This window comes from Acartia tonsa, chromosome 4, assembly GCF_053477335.1.
Source record: "Acartia tonsa isolate MP-2025a chromosome 4, ASM5347733v1, whole genome shotgun sequence".
NCBI classification, from domain to species: Eukaryota; Metazoa; Arthropoda; class Copepoda; order Calanoida; family Acartiidae; genus Acartia; species Acartia tonsa.
In genome coordinates this window covers 39193040-39209382 of record NC_137263.1, presented here as the reverse complement: position 1 = coordinate 39209382, position 16343 = coordinate 39193040, and the positions used below count along the sequence as shown (strand labels likewise).

The following is a 16343-nucleotide window of genomic DNA, read 5'->3' as shown; positions in this document are numbered from 1 at the left end:
ATGATTATAGAGTTGCTACGCTTTCTAAATATTAAAGGAATCACCATGCAAAACTTGAAATCGATAGGACAATTCTAACATGCCTAAATTATCGAAAAAAGCTATCCGTTATGGACGGACGGACGGACCGACTCTAATTATAGAAAAGCTTCGCTTTTAAAAAGCCAAACAATGTAAAATTAAGATAAAAAATGGGCTTGCCAATCAGTATCAAACATTACCTAATCAAAATACATACATAAATTCCATCATTAGGTTTAATTGATTAAATCTTCCAAAGTTTAAAAAACTATACTTATTTATACAACTTAATGCATGATAAACAGTTAGGGAGTTGAATCCATTTTTATAGAAGCAGAAATACAATCTATGATTATGGTTTGGACCCTCTAAAACTGTGGAACTGTAGTCTACCCTTCCACTTTCCCCTCTCTTGGTGAAGATATCTTCAACGCCGATACGATTTTTGAAATATAAGATTCCACTTTTGTCTCTCTTGTTGAAGATATCTTCACCAAGAGAGGCAAAAGTGGAATCTTAAATTTCAAAAATCGTATCGGCGTTGAAGATATCTTCACCAAGAGAGGAGAAAGTGGAATCTTACATTTCAAAAATCGTATCGGCGTTGAAGATATCTTCACCAAGAGAAGGGAAAGTAGAATCTTACATTTCAAAAATCGTATCGGCGTTGAAGATATCTTCACCAAGAGAGGGGAAAGTGGAAAGGTAGATTACAGTTTTAGAGGGTCCAAACCATAATCATAGATTATATTTCGATCTGCTTCTATAAAAATGGATTCAACTCCCTAACTGATAAAGACAATAAAAACATTTATTATGAAAAACTTTAAAACAACACTATAAAAGTGAACATTTTATATATCAATTTAATTTATTCTTTATACAAAAGTCAATTTACTATGAATTTATGTCTTTAAATTAAATATTTTTCAAAATTAATCTTGAACATAAGTTTAATGTGATGATTCGATGGCTTACAGATATGAAGTATGAACTGAAAAAAATATGAAATAATGATAAAGACATACTTTTTATATTATTTATCTAATTTCTTTTCATAAACATTTTTGATTTTTTTTTCCAAAAAAAGGAATATATTACATATTTTTTTTGTGAAAATTAGAAGAAAATATATTTTGATGTTTTTCCCTTAAATAATTATTTACTACCTCTATTATCCACAACAACGACGACATTGAAATCTCAAATGCCGCGTGTATATTTTTTCATGTTAGGTACACGTAATGGAGTTGAGTTTTGTAGATTATATTCTTTTAATTTCTTTTTGTACAATTTATTCTGAATTTTAAATTTCAATTGAATGCATCTCCCATTTAAAAATAATAACAAAATAAATCCATGATTTGTAGAGCCTTTGAATCATAACAAATACAAATTTTTAATTTTGAATCTACAAAATATAAAAATTTAATTAAAAGGGTTCATGTGCGCATGCGTATTATAATAAACCAGAGTTCCCAAACAAAATATTTGAAAATTATTATCTCTTTTTTGAATTGAATATAAAAGAATCAGCTTTTCACATTACTTAAAAAATATTATTCTGGAACTTTTCTATTAAAATTTATCTTAATTTACTCAGGAAAAAAAAACAGGTTATAAACATCAGAGTAAAACACTTATAAAGTTATAAACTGCTTTTTAAGGTCAATTTGTTCCACGCTTTGTATAAAAAAATAAGAAAAATGAAGTTATAGAATTCACCTGTAGCATTTTTAATTTGATTTAAACAAATAACTTTTTTTTATTTTACCCGTAACTTTTATAAAGATATGGAACTAATATTATTGTAAACTTGAATATTTGTGTTGGCAACTGTATAGAAAACAGAAATCAACAAGCAGAAATCCGAGCCCAACCCTTACCTCAAATTAATGTTAAATTCTAAATATTTGTATCTAATTTGCATAATTTTTGACAATTTGACAAGTGTAAATATATTTTTCAGATCATGTGTTTCCCGTAGAATGGGGGTTTATTTAAGTATCAGGCCTTTTAAAGGTAAATATTGACTTATTATTTATTGAGATTTTTTAAAAGTGTTCTCACCATTGAAAATACCTGTTTGTTTAGATTACAAGTAGAAATTAAGTACTTAGGTTTCTTATTCATTTGGAAGCTTTAAGGCTTTTAAAGTAATGAATAAAGAGCAAATAAAAGTTTTTATTTTGCAAATATATCTATTTAGATTTTTAATTATGCACTTAGATTGATTCATATTCCATACATACTTAACCGAATGAACGTTTTTGGAATCTTATCTTTTTTGATTTGTTAATATTAATTTTTATTAAATACAATTTTAAAGTTTCTTGTCTTTGCATTTATTAAGAGACACATTTTTTAGTACTGTAATATTATCTTCATAGAACTTTGATATAAAAATTTCACATTTTTGTATATATTTATATTCATAAAGCATAGTAGTTTTTACTGTAAAGCTGCCTTAATATCAAGAATTCAAAACAAAAATTTAAACTTTAACGTATTTAATCAAGCTGCTCTAAAAATAACATTGCCCATCCTTGTTGGGGGTTTATTTAGAGTACAATTATAATTTATTAGCAAGATAACAATCTTAGTATACGATGTTTAATTGTTAATATTTATTTCCTAAGATTTCCTAATTATTTTTTTTCGTGCAGTTTTAATTTATAATTTTTTTCATAAAAAAATAATAAAATGAATTACCGCCAAAACCTGGCAAAGATTCCTTTATATTTCAAATCTAAGAATATTTAACACACAAATATTTTTTTTATCCATTTATTATGTCGTTAGATTTGGTTTAAATGACCAGCGTGAAGTGAAAACATAAGGTCATTCTTTTATACTATTAACACATTTTTCCTTTTTCAGGTTGAAAAAAGAATCTGTGTATAACGTATTGATCTGTATATTATCCAAAGAAAACCGAACGGTTTAATTCAAACATACTATAACTAACTTTCTGTGACTTAAACCTGAAGATGCCGAGTTCAACTCAGGGTTCCCCCGGAGAGGAGCTTGACACACGGAGTGTAACTAGTGAACAGTCTCAGCCCTCCGGCCATCCAGAATCTGGATCCTCACGTCAGTCAAGAAAGGATCAACACGAGAGCTTGAAAACCAAATTTTTAAAACATCAAATTAAGTCACCGTTTAAATTTTTGGGCAAATCCTACTGTGGGGGATGCAAGAAAAAGTGCACTGGCAAAGTGTTGAGGGTCAATGACGAATACTTTCATACCCAGTGCTTTAAATGCTTTAAATGTTCCACATCGCTTCCTTCTGGTGGATTTTTGACAAAGGATTCTCAATATTATTGTTCTAACTGCTATCAAACCAATTTTGGTACAAAATGCTTCAAGTGCTCGGAATATGTGGAGGGTGAGGTAGTGTCTGCATTGGGCAATACTTATCACCAGAAGTGCTTCACCTGCGCACGCTGTCAGAAGCCCTTCCCAACCGGAGAGCGCGTCACTTTTGTCGGAAAGAAATGCTTTTGTCAGAATTGTATCAAGGAGGAGAAGAAAAGTGAAGCTGCAACCAAAGCAAGTGGAAAAGATCACGTTACAGGCGTAGGCAAGAGTGTAACTAGTTCTGCAATTAATGTTTCTGATATTGACATGACGGATAAATGTGCGTGGTGCCTTCAAGAGCTCAAGGATGGCCAGGCCCTGGCCGCTTTGGATAAACAATACCATATCTGGTGTTTCAAGTGTACAATCTGTGGTGTCCTGCTCCATGGCGAGTATATGGGCCACGAAGGAAAGCCTTATTGCGAGAAGGACTATCATGAGCGCTATGGAGTTAAGTGTGCCTATTGCCAACGCTTCATAGCTGGCAAGGTGCTGCAAGCAGGTGAAAACAATCATTTTCATCCAACGTGTGCAAGATGTAGCAAGTGCGGGGATCCATTTGGCGATGGGGAGGAGATGTATCTGCAGGGAGCCGCAATCTGGCATCCGCGCTGCGGTCCCGGCCCGGGAGAAAGCGGATTTGTACTCAATACATATGATACTTCAAGCATTGTGGATGGTTTCGATGGTCTGTCTTCAACTATGAGTGAGCTACACTATGGATCTCGAGCTAGCAGCCCTGGTGGATCTTTACTAAGGGAACAGTGGTCTCTTTCTCCAGGAATACCTTTTGGCTACAGCTACATCAGAGAAGGTCGGTCAGTGTCCAGTCTTCGCCGCCCAGTTGAGCCGTATGACCGCAAGACATCACACCCACCCATGCATTTTCATGTTCCTCAAAACAAGCATCGAAAGATATCAATTCAAACCAGATCCAGCAGCAGGTCGGGTATGCATCATATGGTGAATAATTTGGCGGCGAGCTCTCCCAGGCCACGCTCGCCGCATATGAACAATGAAGAGCCAATCGAAATGTCTCACTTTCCGGATGGACGAAAGAGTGGCGACGGACATGTAACACCAATTGAACGCGATGACTTCCCAGCTCCACAATTTTTGTACGCGGATCCTGAGCGGAGAAGACGCTGGTCAGAGCCTATGAAGAAAGATGGGGATAACAACTTAGATGATGATTCTCCACCCGCACCCGAGGACACCATTATGCAAGAGAAGTTGAAAAATCAAGAAGAAACTCTGAGAAAAATATCATCAAAGGGTAGCGAAATTGGTAAGGTGTTTCTAAATACTGTCAAACAACGAGAAAAGTTGCAGCAACAACGAAAAGCCTTCATGGATCCAAGAAGCTTTGCGCGAACCCCGTCAGCCACGCGAGAACCAGTTTTTGGACTGAGATATGATTCGCCAGTAAAGGCATCTCCATCTCGACTCACCCATTACTCCCGAGCAGAAGAGCGTGGCTTGTCTCAGAGCACACCAGGATACGGAGGCACACTCAATTCTGCGCAAACAACTCCAAGCTACAGGATTGTGTCATCATACCGTGGCCCGCCCAAACCTGGCTATACTGCCAGAAAATCATCCACTCTACCCTCATATGGAACAGCCTCTAGTAACGGCAGCTTTACACCTGGCAATTATTCTCAATTTGAGGCTGGGCTCAGTAACAAGACACACAGCACCGACTTCAGCATGAGAAGCGACGCCTCGGAGCACAGCATTGATATTCCCGACTCCATGATGTCCACGGCTATAAATTCCCGACGTGACATCAAATCCTCCACTACATATACACAAGGACTAAAGAGTGCTACTAAAGAGGAGGAGGGTGGCCGGACGTCTGTTGCGTACATGAACCGTTCCCTTCCTAACATGAACGCATGCCTACAAAAGGCACCAAAGATCTATCCGATCCATCTGCTACTGACCACAAACTACAGATTGCCCAAGGATGTTGACCGCTGCAACCTGGAGAATCACCTGTCTGACAATGATTTTGAGCTTGTATTTGAGCAGTCGCGCCCAGAATTCTACAGGCTTCCGCAGTGGCGCAGAAATGAGCTGAAGAAACGTGTAAAGCTTTTCTAATTATTATTTCAAAATACCTAATTTGATTATGTCAAGATAGGCATTCATTTAACGATTGGTAGCTTTCAATTTGAGAATGATATTGCAAATTTAAATATCTAGGTTGCATTTTATCGTATTTACATTTATTTATTTGAACATAGTAAGGGTTGAATTAGTTTTTACATGTTCTATATACGTCAAGGCCTCAATAGGCAATGTTTAGGGATTGTAAGGATTTTTTGTAATTGTACACTTTATATATATATATGTCCGCCTTACACAGTTCTCTTGAGCAGCTATGCAACTGTTTTATCACTGATTGTGCAGCTGATTTAAAAATTTAAAATTAGTTATATACAAATTATTGTGTACTTTATCAATTGAATACAATGTTTGTTAGTTTCAAATATTGCATTGTTCCTACAAAATTGTGTAATTTTATCATGATAAATTTATCTGCATTAATTTTTTTTGCATTTTTGGTTGGTTGATTCCTATTGAAAAATAGTTATTATTATAATTTGATTAAAAAGTGAAAGCCCTTTGCCTGCCACATTGCTTCTCTCTCTCTCTCTCTCAATATTTCAACAAATCACTGCTTTATAGACACATCAAAAATAATATTACACAAGATTTATAGTTTCATTAATAGGCAAAAAATTGTTTTATATGATCTTTAGTGCATTAAAATCTAAAAATAAATGTTTTTTTTTGGAAATGAATGATTTTTAGTAATGACAATTTTTATTATGTAATAATGACGTAAAAATACTTTTAAGTTTTAAATGGACTTTAAAAATATATTGAGTCGGAAATGTTAAATTTTTATGTATTTTTTGGTTTTGTTGTTTATTAAATATTTTGATTTTTGATATTTTATTTTTAGGGTATTTTTAGATTTTATGTCATACATAGGTTTTAACTTTACTTATTAGTATTTACTTTACTTTTGTTTTTGTTTCAACTAGCATCACAAAATTATTCCATCATTGAGATTTAGAAAAATTTAAATAACCTTATTTATTATCTTAATTATACATTGAGACTAAATCTGTCACTAAAACGCCATTTTCAATTTATGTGCAGATGTACAACAAATGTACTGCATATATTTGAATGTATAACAGTAAACTGTAATAAAGTACAAGTTTCACGTATAAAACTTATGTGTTATGTCTGTGTCATTTATCTTTATCTGTACCGAAAGTACATGCTTTTAGAATAACTCAACTTCTTTGTTTTAAAAATAATTTCATTATTATCGACGTCGACCAATGAATAACGACCTTAATGTAGTATTTTGTTTTTATCTTATTATAATTAATTTGAGTTTAAATTTCCATTATATAATTCATATGATAGGATTGTTGTTTTATTTTGTTAATATTTAGCTTGAAAAAAAGAATGTAAATTAGTCATCCATTAACCTATTCACTATCAATGAATATTTATTTAGAAATAATATTGATGAAAAAGAAAATTTCAAAGGAGGGGTTAAGCTATTGTAAGAACTCGTAATTTGGAGTCAAAGAGCATATACATGAAATTTAGAGTTGGTCAATACCTGTTCTTAGAATGCAAAACATTAAGTTTTAGCTTTTTGCGATGTTGCATAGCGACCATTATCCCCTGAATACGAGAACTCTACAATTATCCTCCCCCTCCCATTAATACTGTTCTGATTATTTGAACATAAAATGAATTGTTATTTAAAAAATCTTCCAAAGTATCTGTATATAATATTAATATGAATAATATGGTATAATCAATTTTTATTTGCACACAAACACATCTAATCCTGTTGTCGATATAATATTAACCACCAGTGTATACCTTCATCAGTAAGAAATTTAACATTGAAACTTATTCAATTATTGTACATAGAGAAATAGTCTTTAACTATTTGTCCATAATACTTTTAAGAGCATTTTAGAAGAGACAGAAAAATAACAGTAATAAAAACTTATTGCTTTTAGCTTTTCCGTTAGTGAAAATGTACTTTGGGATTGCCATTTCTGCACAATAGTATGCTTTAATTGCAATCAAATAACGTTTTGTCTAGTGGAATAGTTAAAGGTAATTTTTAAAATGTTGTTATTTTCAAGTCCTTAAATTTTATATGCATCATAAAATTACTTTTAAATGCGTTATGCTACTTAAAAGCAGCAAGGTATATATTAGTTAAAGACTATTTCTCTAAAAAGAAACTTATTACATTTTCTCTCTCTGTCTGTTATGAAACATTTCGCTAATCAAGGATTGCTAGAAAAAATTTGCATTAGATAATTTGTAGATATCAAATATTGCATTTGTCTTATAGTTTTTTTATCTTCTTTTTCTAGTCTTTTTGGACACCAAATGATTTTCTTATTTTTATATTTTGTTCGAGTTTAGGTTTGAATTAAAATTCCTGCTCAGTTTTAGTTTATTCCACCGCTTTACTTTATGTTAATTTACATTTCAACATTTTGTTTTTAAATTTGCATTTTAATCTGTTTAAAACACATTAGACTGAATGGATTTTCCCCACGATAAAAAAAAACTAACTATGTATACTATAAAATTTCAAACTTTAAATTTAATGATATTTTTTCTTTTTTTCATGCTTACTTTTTAAGTACACGTGGGATTTTTGTTTATCTAAGCTAATCTATCAATATGTAAAATGTTTGTGTTTATATAATTTACTGATAATATTATATGTACTTGTAATTAAAAATAATATTAGGATATGCAAATGTTTTATCTGATACTTGTTCAATAATATGGTAAAGAGTGTCTTTAACAGTGTCAGGGATATTGCATTTAAAGAAATTTTTTTAACCACATTCTCTTGGTAACCAATTGCAAAGAAATTAATTTTGTCTCAATAATTTACTTTTTTGACCGACTAAAAATTGGCGTAAAATATTTTTTCTTCTGTTACATTATCTATAATCCCTGTTTTTTTATATTTAGAATAATATGGGTTAAAACTAGATATTTCAAACATTTTCAATTTTAATATGCACTTTCCCTGAAATAATTTTTTGTCCACTTAACCCCTTCCCACTCTTAATTTTCGAAAAAATATAAATTAGGGGCGGGGGGCTAGCGGAATGAAAAACTACACCCCCTTTAAAGTTAAGAGTACTTTTATTTTTTTTATCAATCATTATTGTTTTTGTCATTTTGTTGCCTAATTCATTTGAAATGTAAATAGTTTAAATTCATATTATTCTAAGAAAGACACTCGCCTTAAAATATTTATGGACCTAGAGTATTGTAGAAATAAAATACATTCACTTTTTGAAGAAAAATAAAATAATAGAAGAAAGTATAATACAAAGAATTAATATACATTACATTTACCTAAACTATGACAATATTAAACTACACATAATAATAATAAAATGTTGACAGTTATCATATTATGTAAATGATGTGAACAAAATCTGGAGCACCGCTTTACTCTGTTGCTATATACATACATACATAAATCCTATTTCAGATATATAAAAAAGAGACCACCTCCACAAAAAATTCTCTTTCCCCTCAGCCGTCGAATATAAATAATGACTGAGAAAACGGCTAAGGAAAAGATGGCTGAGAATGGAAAGTCTGACGCTGAGGGTGCAACCGCTGCCACAGCTTCTCCGGGCAAGGATGCTGAAAAAGAAAAGCCGTCGGCAGGCGGAATCAAGATCAGTATGTTTAGGGTAGGGTTTAAATACTCCATGTCATTAATATGCCATGTCAAATATTAATGAATAAGATTTCTAAAACTGTGCTCATTGTTCGAAGACTTTTATTAATATGGATTTTTTTTTATTATTAGCATGTTAAGATTACATTAATGCAACACGTATAAAAAAAGATTTATAAAATGTTTTTCTTTGTAAGTTTTTAAGTCAGAAAACCACAAGTGGGGTGGGGTTATAACCTGCAATAATCATAAAACAGTCAATGGGAACTTGATATTCTTTAGGATATATTTATTAAGTGAGGGAGGGGACATAGGGCTGTTTATTACACTACTCCCCAAAGTTAATATTATTATTTTCTTAATCATTATTTTAACAACTTTAGGGGCTCTTGATTGGTTAGTTTGTTAAGTTAAGTGTCCAAACTTTTCAACCCCTTATTGTAATCTACAAGAGAGGGTATTTTGTGTATCATTATTGGGGATGTAGACAAATTTAACAACCATTGTCTTATACCATTTGTTCTCTGGATTTATTTCTATTATTGATTTTGCTATTTTATTTAAGGATGAGACAGCAGATGAACCAAAAGATGATGACAAATCTGACACAGAACAAAGTGAAAGTAAAACTGATGAAAAAGGTGAATTTTTTACAATCTTTTAAAATGTGTTGTTAGTATTTCAAGCATTTCAACATCAAGGATAAACTAAAATATATACACCAATGATTTTAATCTTAATCAAAGCTGTATCTTTTTTGCTTTTTAGTTAATAGTAACTGTATTACAAGCACATCTAATCTGTTTAGTGGTTACAGAGATCTTAAGCTTTATACGATTACGGACAAAAAGACATCGTACTGATTTGAATTAAAAAAATATTTATTAAGGTATTAGCAGGGACCAGCCTACTTTTGTTAGTTCATTGTTAATTAATATTTTTATTGCTTCTATTGTAGGTGATAAGAGTAAGGACGAGGCTAATGAAAGCAAAGACAATGAAGATCTGGATAAATCAGATGTAATTACTGTCGAGGATAATGGAGAAGATCTACCTACTAAGAAGGTAAAGTCAATTATTACTTCAATAAACTAATATATTTATGAAGAAAGTTAACTTCTGATTAGTTCCTAAACTTGATATTATGTAAGCCACTTGGAAATAATCATTTTTTTTTAAAGGCGGATTTTGCATTTGTAAAATAGTAAAAAAAATGCGACTAGACGGGTAAATTGGATTTAGATTTTATATCTCATTATTGTCAGCTTTTTGATCAGGTCGCCTATTACCTATAGACTATGTTTTTAATTTAGAACTTACGAATTTCCGAATAACATAAACCCTCTCTCCTTTTAGACGAAAGTGGTATAAAAAGTAAAAACTGACTTGTATTTACCTACTAAAACTTTATTTGGCTAAAATTGAAATCTACCTATATACTTTTGTTCAGGTTATATCTGATACCGAGTTCTACGATGCTGTTAGTGAGGAGGAGAAAGCTTATTATAAAGAGAAAGCTCCTGACCCAGACTCAGTGGAACAAATGAATATTCACTGTACAGCTTGCGGAGAACAGGTAAGGAGAGTTGAAAAAAGCTCGAGAGGTGGAGAGAATAATGGACGTAAAATTTTTCTACAGATCTTTTCTTCCGATGCAGAATTGATGTAAGATCTCTTGGGAAGAGTAATATAACGTTCTATTGATTGATCCCTGTGTCGTTGATGTTACGTCTCAACAAAGGGGTTCCTTAATTAAGTGTATTGAACTAATATAGATAATAAACAAAAGTTAACTATTACCTTAGGTATTAGTTACTTTTGCATTCACAATTTCAACCAGAAAGCTAGAATTTTTAACATCAAGTTACTTTATTTTCAACCAGTTTTTTTTCTTCAGGTGAATCATCATGTTAAGAATAATATTGCTAGACATCCAGAACTCGGAGTACCTTTCTGTAGAAAATGTAGATCATTTTATGAGGTAATTTTTACTTTTTTTTTTATAATTTTTTTTATGCAAAGTAGCAAATATGTACAATTATTAAAGTTGGCTAAAGAGTTTGAGCAGAAAAGGGGAACACTTTTCCTCTTGTGGATGATAGAATTACTGCTTTTTGTCATCAATTTAGGTTGCTGATACAGTCCTTAGATATTGGTCATTAGGTTCCTTTATGGTCAGAGGATGGAATGGGTTAAAGTAACAAGGGGTGGGGGGGATGATGGGTATCGTTATAATAGCCAGTTGGGAAATACATTTCATCAGGGTATGCGAAAAATTCTCATAACATCCACGTTTTCTTTATCTATTGCTAAAGATTTTTATTGATTAACCTTTTAAATAGGATGAGGGTGAATGGGAGAAGGACGAGCAGGGGTCAGACTGTTACTGTCGGTGGTGTGCCAACGGCGGCGAAATGATTTGCTGCGACAAGTGCACCAACTCGTACTGCAAGCGGTGCATCACCCGGAATCTGGGCAGAAAGATGTTCAACCAGATAAATGATTCTGAAACTTGGAATTGTTTCCTCTGTGATCCAAAGTCTATATTTTCTATGAGGTAACACCTGTTTTGTTTTCAGATGGGATCTTAAGGTATAAGATTTTAGACGATAAATTGATATATCCCAAATTATAGTAAATAAATTTACCCCTTCTATAAATTAAAATTATTTGTTGAATAATTGGACATGTTAGATGTTACAAGATAACATAATTCTAATTGTCAAATTGATTTGTTTTGATTCCTAGAGCCCTGATGTACTCCATATCAATCTGGAGCAGCCAACGTAAGTCCAGGCAGAAACAAAAAGAGAAGGAGGCAAAACAGAAGAAGCAGCAGCAACAGTCCAAGGCCAAGGCAAAGTCCTCTATCACAATTATCGACAACCCAGACAACTTCATCGACGAGAACATCAACGAGGCCTTCGACACCTTAAAGATCTACCAGAAATGTTTGGAGGATGAGAGGAAGAGGTGGGCGAATAAGAAGAAAGAAATGAATCCTGAGAACGCCGCTGCGGTTGTTTCTAAACTTAAAAAGGTATATTGCATTTAATTTAGATTTTTCGATACGTTAATCTTTCTGCTCATATTTAATCGATTTAATATTTAGAGAGAAAAATAAATATTTCTTTACTAGTGGCTACGCCCCTATGAATACTTGAGGGGGGAGGGGGAACGAGTGAAACCCTCACCCCCCTCCACTTTCAACTTTGTTTTTAAAAAAGTAAAGTAAGAAGAAAGATTTTGGAATGGTAATTTTTTAGGGACTTCTTTTCTTATTCATGGTACCCTCCCACTAAATATTTATGCTAATGTGCTAATGTCGTATGGGTGAGTTGCACCTGGACTGAACAGTCAACTTGTCAACTCAAGGCCAGACTCTTGGTCCTTCACCTCATACCCGTGGTACAGTACATTACAGACAACCAACTCTCTGTGATGCACGACCTTTGTCTGAGAAGTCCTAACTGTGCATGGTAACGAGTTGCGCCTGTTTTGGGCCAAGGCATTCCCCCCACTCTAACTATTTACGTCGCGCATCTGACATAGTAGCAGTGGGAACCATTTTTAACGTCTTTAGTTATGACGCGGTGTCGGACCGAGATTCGAACCTAACACCTTCCCGACGATGAGCGGATGCGCTACGTGTTGAGCCACGGTCGCGGGTTCACAAAATATTTATAAACATTTCCAGAACCTATGAGGAGCTTCACTGCAAAGCAGAACCACATCATTATCGGTTCAGCCGTTGCGACATCCTTCGGAGAGACATCGATCCTGTTACTTTAATACAATGATTGATATTTAAATTTTGATTTTAGGTTTACAGTATTACCAAACAAAACATGGAACTATTAGAGAAAACTTTGCTGCAGTCATTCAAGGATCAATTTCCAGAAGAATCAGTCGGAAAGTACAAATCTCTTGTTAGGGTAAGAATTTATCTTGACTTTTTTTTTGGTATAACTGTTTCGAAACCAGTTACTATCTTTGCATCGCAATAGTTTATACCTAGAACTTCTGCTTTAAAGAAAATTAGAGCTTTTTACCCTTTTGTTCGTCTACTTTCTGGTTCATCCGTAGATTATCGAAGGCCAAAAATAAGAGGATAATAAGAAATAATAAGAGCTTTTCTATAAATGTTTTGGTCTGTCCGTTTGGTTCTAATTTGTTGGGGTGGGTTTTAATAGAGAACAGGTACGGTCGATGATAAATAATTTTAACTTCATGCTAAATAATAAGCATGCTAAACGTTCTTTAACTACTTCGATTCTTATTAATTTTATAGAGTTCTGATCCAGTTAAAGTAAACAGGGCGAGTGTTGGTAGTAAGCCCTCCACCCCCTCCTCAAATGGCCAGGCCAAGAGAAAAATGAAGGATACATCGCATTTAAACAGTAGCTCATCAAAGAAAGCTAAAGGTTAGTTGAATGAACTGTTTAGGTAATAACTTTCACTTCATTTATTTTTTCTGGCATCGACCCTGACTTTATAATGTATCTTTTCTGGGTAATATCCTCTTAGAAATTTTTTTTCAATTTTAAAAATTTGAGTACCCCCCTCTTCCCCCCCTTCCCCCCCCCCCCCGACAGAACTATGAACTATGGCCGCAGCGCTAGGCTCCCTAGCCGCTGCGCTCGGCCCCCTTGCCTGCCTAGCCGCAGCGCTCGGCTCCCTAGCCTATAACCTAATGGTGGACTAAATGAGGATAATGTAAATGGCACATTTTAAATAAATAAAATGAGTTAGTAATCAAAGAAGAATAGATAACAGACCAGAGTAAAAGATTTCTTACTTTATGGCTGTTTCTCAACCTTATACACGAGAAGACAATGAAGACATTCTTTTAAAAAGGCCAGAGTGATGTAATAATTGAGTATTTTCCACGAGAATTGTAGGTCATCTTGAAATATAGCATGCAATACATTCAGTCTTGCGCGAAGCTTTCCAATCTAGCGATTGGCTAAAGGATTCTCACAACCAATATCCGTGTGCATCTGAATCCTAACTTTAGCTACTACAACGATATGATTTAATTGTACATATACTTATTACTGTTCATACTGTAGGAGGAGTTGTATCTGTTGATCTTGATGATGATGATGATATAGCTGTAGAAGAAATAGTAATGAATGGAGAGGCTATCATGGGCAGTGAAGAATATTTTAATCCTGCTGCCCTGTGCTCTGTTCAGATCACTGATGGGTCAGAAAACAAAGGTGAAGTAAAATCTGATTATTTTTTAGAGCTTATGGTCTACAGCTTCGGCTCAGTTCCCTTATAAGAGATTTTAAGTATGATTAGTATATCACAGTTTACTGTTTTTTTTTCTCAGCTATATAAAATAACTAGCGGCTTGGCCCCTAGCCTCTAGGGGCTTTTTCCCCATGAGGTAGTTTTGAAAAAAATAAAAAATAAAAAAAATTTCTGGTGCCCCGAACCATACCCCCCCCCCCAATTTTTTTTGAGGGGGGGTGAAATTTCATTTTCGGGGGGGTTGGGGGTGTCCCACCCCCCAAGAAAATAGCTTAAAACCACCACAGGACCAATAGGTGTATACCCTGAAGAGTAGAATCCGATCATAATACAAATGTTGACATTTCTCTTATTTTTAGCAACTAAACGAAAACCGCCGGCACCGCCAAAAATCCGCCCCAACTTCAAGAATAGCCCATCAAAGGCGACACCGCCTGCCAAACCAACCGGACCGCTGCGGATCAGTTCCAACATGTTCAAAAAGAAGTCACCCGCCAAAAAATCGCCGGCCAAGAAGTCTCGGCCCAGCACACCTGACAGTGATATTGTTGAGATTGTGAGTGACAACGAGAATGAGGATAATAATGGCGGCGTCGGTGGTGGAGCTGATGCCGCCGATGATTCTGATGTTTCGCTGGAGTAGAAACATGAATTCAAATGTTAATAAGATTATTGACATCTTAAATATCTGACAACGGGCAAAATCATGCTGTTAGTAAAACTCTGATAAACAAAAAAAACCAGAAATGTACCTTATCTAAACTCATGATTAGACAAGGAATCCTTCTTGAAAAATACCTTCCCTTGCCATTTTTGTGCGCCTTAAAGAAATCGGGCAACTTGTTTTTATTGTTTTTTCTTAATTAAATGTAATCAATTTGAAATGACAGGCTGATTTCAAATATTAAAATTTTTTGGCACAAAATGAATTGACTGGAAAACAGTTTTAACAGTATTTCAGGACATAACTATTAAACCAGTTGAATCATAATTCTAACTTTAGTCTAATAGATTTTTATAAACTTTGGCAAATTGATAAATCTAGAATTAATACTTTATTATATAATATTTACTGAAGATGCCATATTATGACTTGTATCCAAAATGATTCACAGGTTTTGTTCCTAGAATGTTTTTTTTTAAATAGCATAAAAACGTAACATACCCCAAAAAATTCAAATGTTTGTATTATGCTAATAAAAAGTACCTTAATTGTTTTAAAATAACTTAGTCTGGTGAAAAATATTTTTATAGATAATTGATTAAAAAACTTTTCCATTCATGCTAAGCATTTGTTAGATTTTAAACTTAAATCTTAAAATTATGTAAATAGGTATTACCTTTTAGTATTTTATTTATTCTTAAATTCAGCACAAGTGTTTTTTTTATGAATTTTAATAATAAAATGAAATCTTTAAGAAACTACAATCAGTTAAATAAAATCATGAAATGAAACTTAAAGTATAAAAATAGATCCCTTAAATAACACATGTAAAATGTAATAATGTAAAAATGTAAAATAATGAAATTGTACCTAAATAGTTGTTTTTAATGTAAAAGTTGTTGCGTTATTGTGTAACTATGTTATACATTTCAAATCTCATGTAATTGTCTTTTTATTCAGTTTTCTCTCTTATTTCAGATCTAATCAACTATCTAAAATATATTAGTGAAAATTGCCATCTGCCCTTTAAAGTGATATTATATTCAGTCTTCTTTCTTTTGATTTTTTGGTGAGTATTTTCGTTTTTAAAGCAAAACTGTTCTTTATATAAAGTCTCTTCTTGACGTCAGTGTTCTAACTTCTGAGAAAAGCACAAATTAAACTTTAAAATATTTAAAAGACTCATAAATACCTTATGTTTTATCGGCCCCGTGCATTGGAGCCGTAGGCCTGGGCCAATAAAGCATAAATTTTTTTATTTTAT

General features: G+C 33.2%; 2 protein-coding genes across 2 annotated transcripts; both read left to right on the top strand.

The window, feature by feature from the left end:
• The first annotated feature begins 1922 nt into the window (after positions 1 to 1922).
• Positions 1923 to 8962, top strand: Unc-115a (actin binding LIM protein Uncoordinated 115a). Its single transcript, XM_080158019.1, has 2 exons — positions 1923 to 2043; positions 2902 to 8962. The coding sequence occupies exon 2, from the start codon at positions 3012 to 3014 to the stop codon at positions 5487 to 5489; it is 2478 nt and encodes an 825-aa protein (XP_080014145.1). The 5' UTR covers positions 1923 to 2043; positions 2902 to 3011; the 3' UTR covers positions 5490 to 8962.
• An 18-nt stretch (positions 8963 to 8980) lies between these two features.
• Positions 8981 to 16058, top strand: ADD1 (ADD domain-containing protein 1). Its single transcript, XM_080158020.1, has 11 exons — positions 8981 to 9169; positions 9722 to 9797; positions 10115 to 10221; positions 10607 to 10732; positions 11054 to 11137; positions 11499 to 11713; positions 11905 to 12196; positions 12981 to 13091; positions 13448 to 13580; positions 14229 to 14378; positions 14775 to 16058. The coding sequence occupies exons 1-11, from the start codon at positions 9026 to 9028 to the stop codon at positions 15056 to 15058; spliced, it is 1722 nt and encodes a 573-aa protein (XP_080014146.1). The 5' UTR covers positions 8981 to 9025; the 3' UTR covers positions 15059 to 16058.
• The last annotated feature ends 285 nt before the right edge of the window (positions 16059 to 16343 follow it).

What these genes read in the sequence shown, in the direction of transcription:
- Unc-115a (XM_080158019.1), top strand. Translation starts at nt 3,012, where the DNA reads ATGCCGAGTTCAACTCAGGGTTCCCCCGGAGAGGAGCTTGACACACGG.
- ADD1 (XM_080158020.1), top strand. Translation starts at nt 9,026, where the DNA reads ATGACTGAGAAAACGGCTAAGGAAAAGATGGCTGAGAATGGAAAGTCT. An exon ending in CTCATCAAAGAAAGCTAAAG is followed by an intron (nt 13,581 to 14,228) that starts GTTAGTTGAATG and finishes TTCATACTGTAG; the next exon opens with GAGGAGTTGTATCTGTTGAT. An exon ending in TGATGGGTCAGAAAACAAAG is followed by an intron (nt 14,379 to 14,774) that starts GTGAAGTAAAAT and finishes TCTTATTTTTAG; the next exon opens with CAACTAAACGAAAACCGCCG.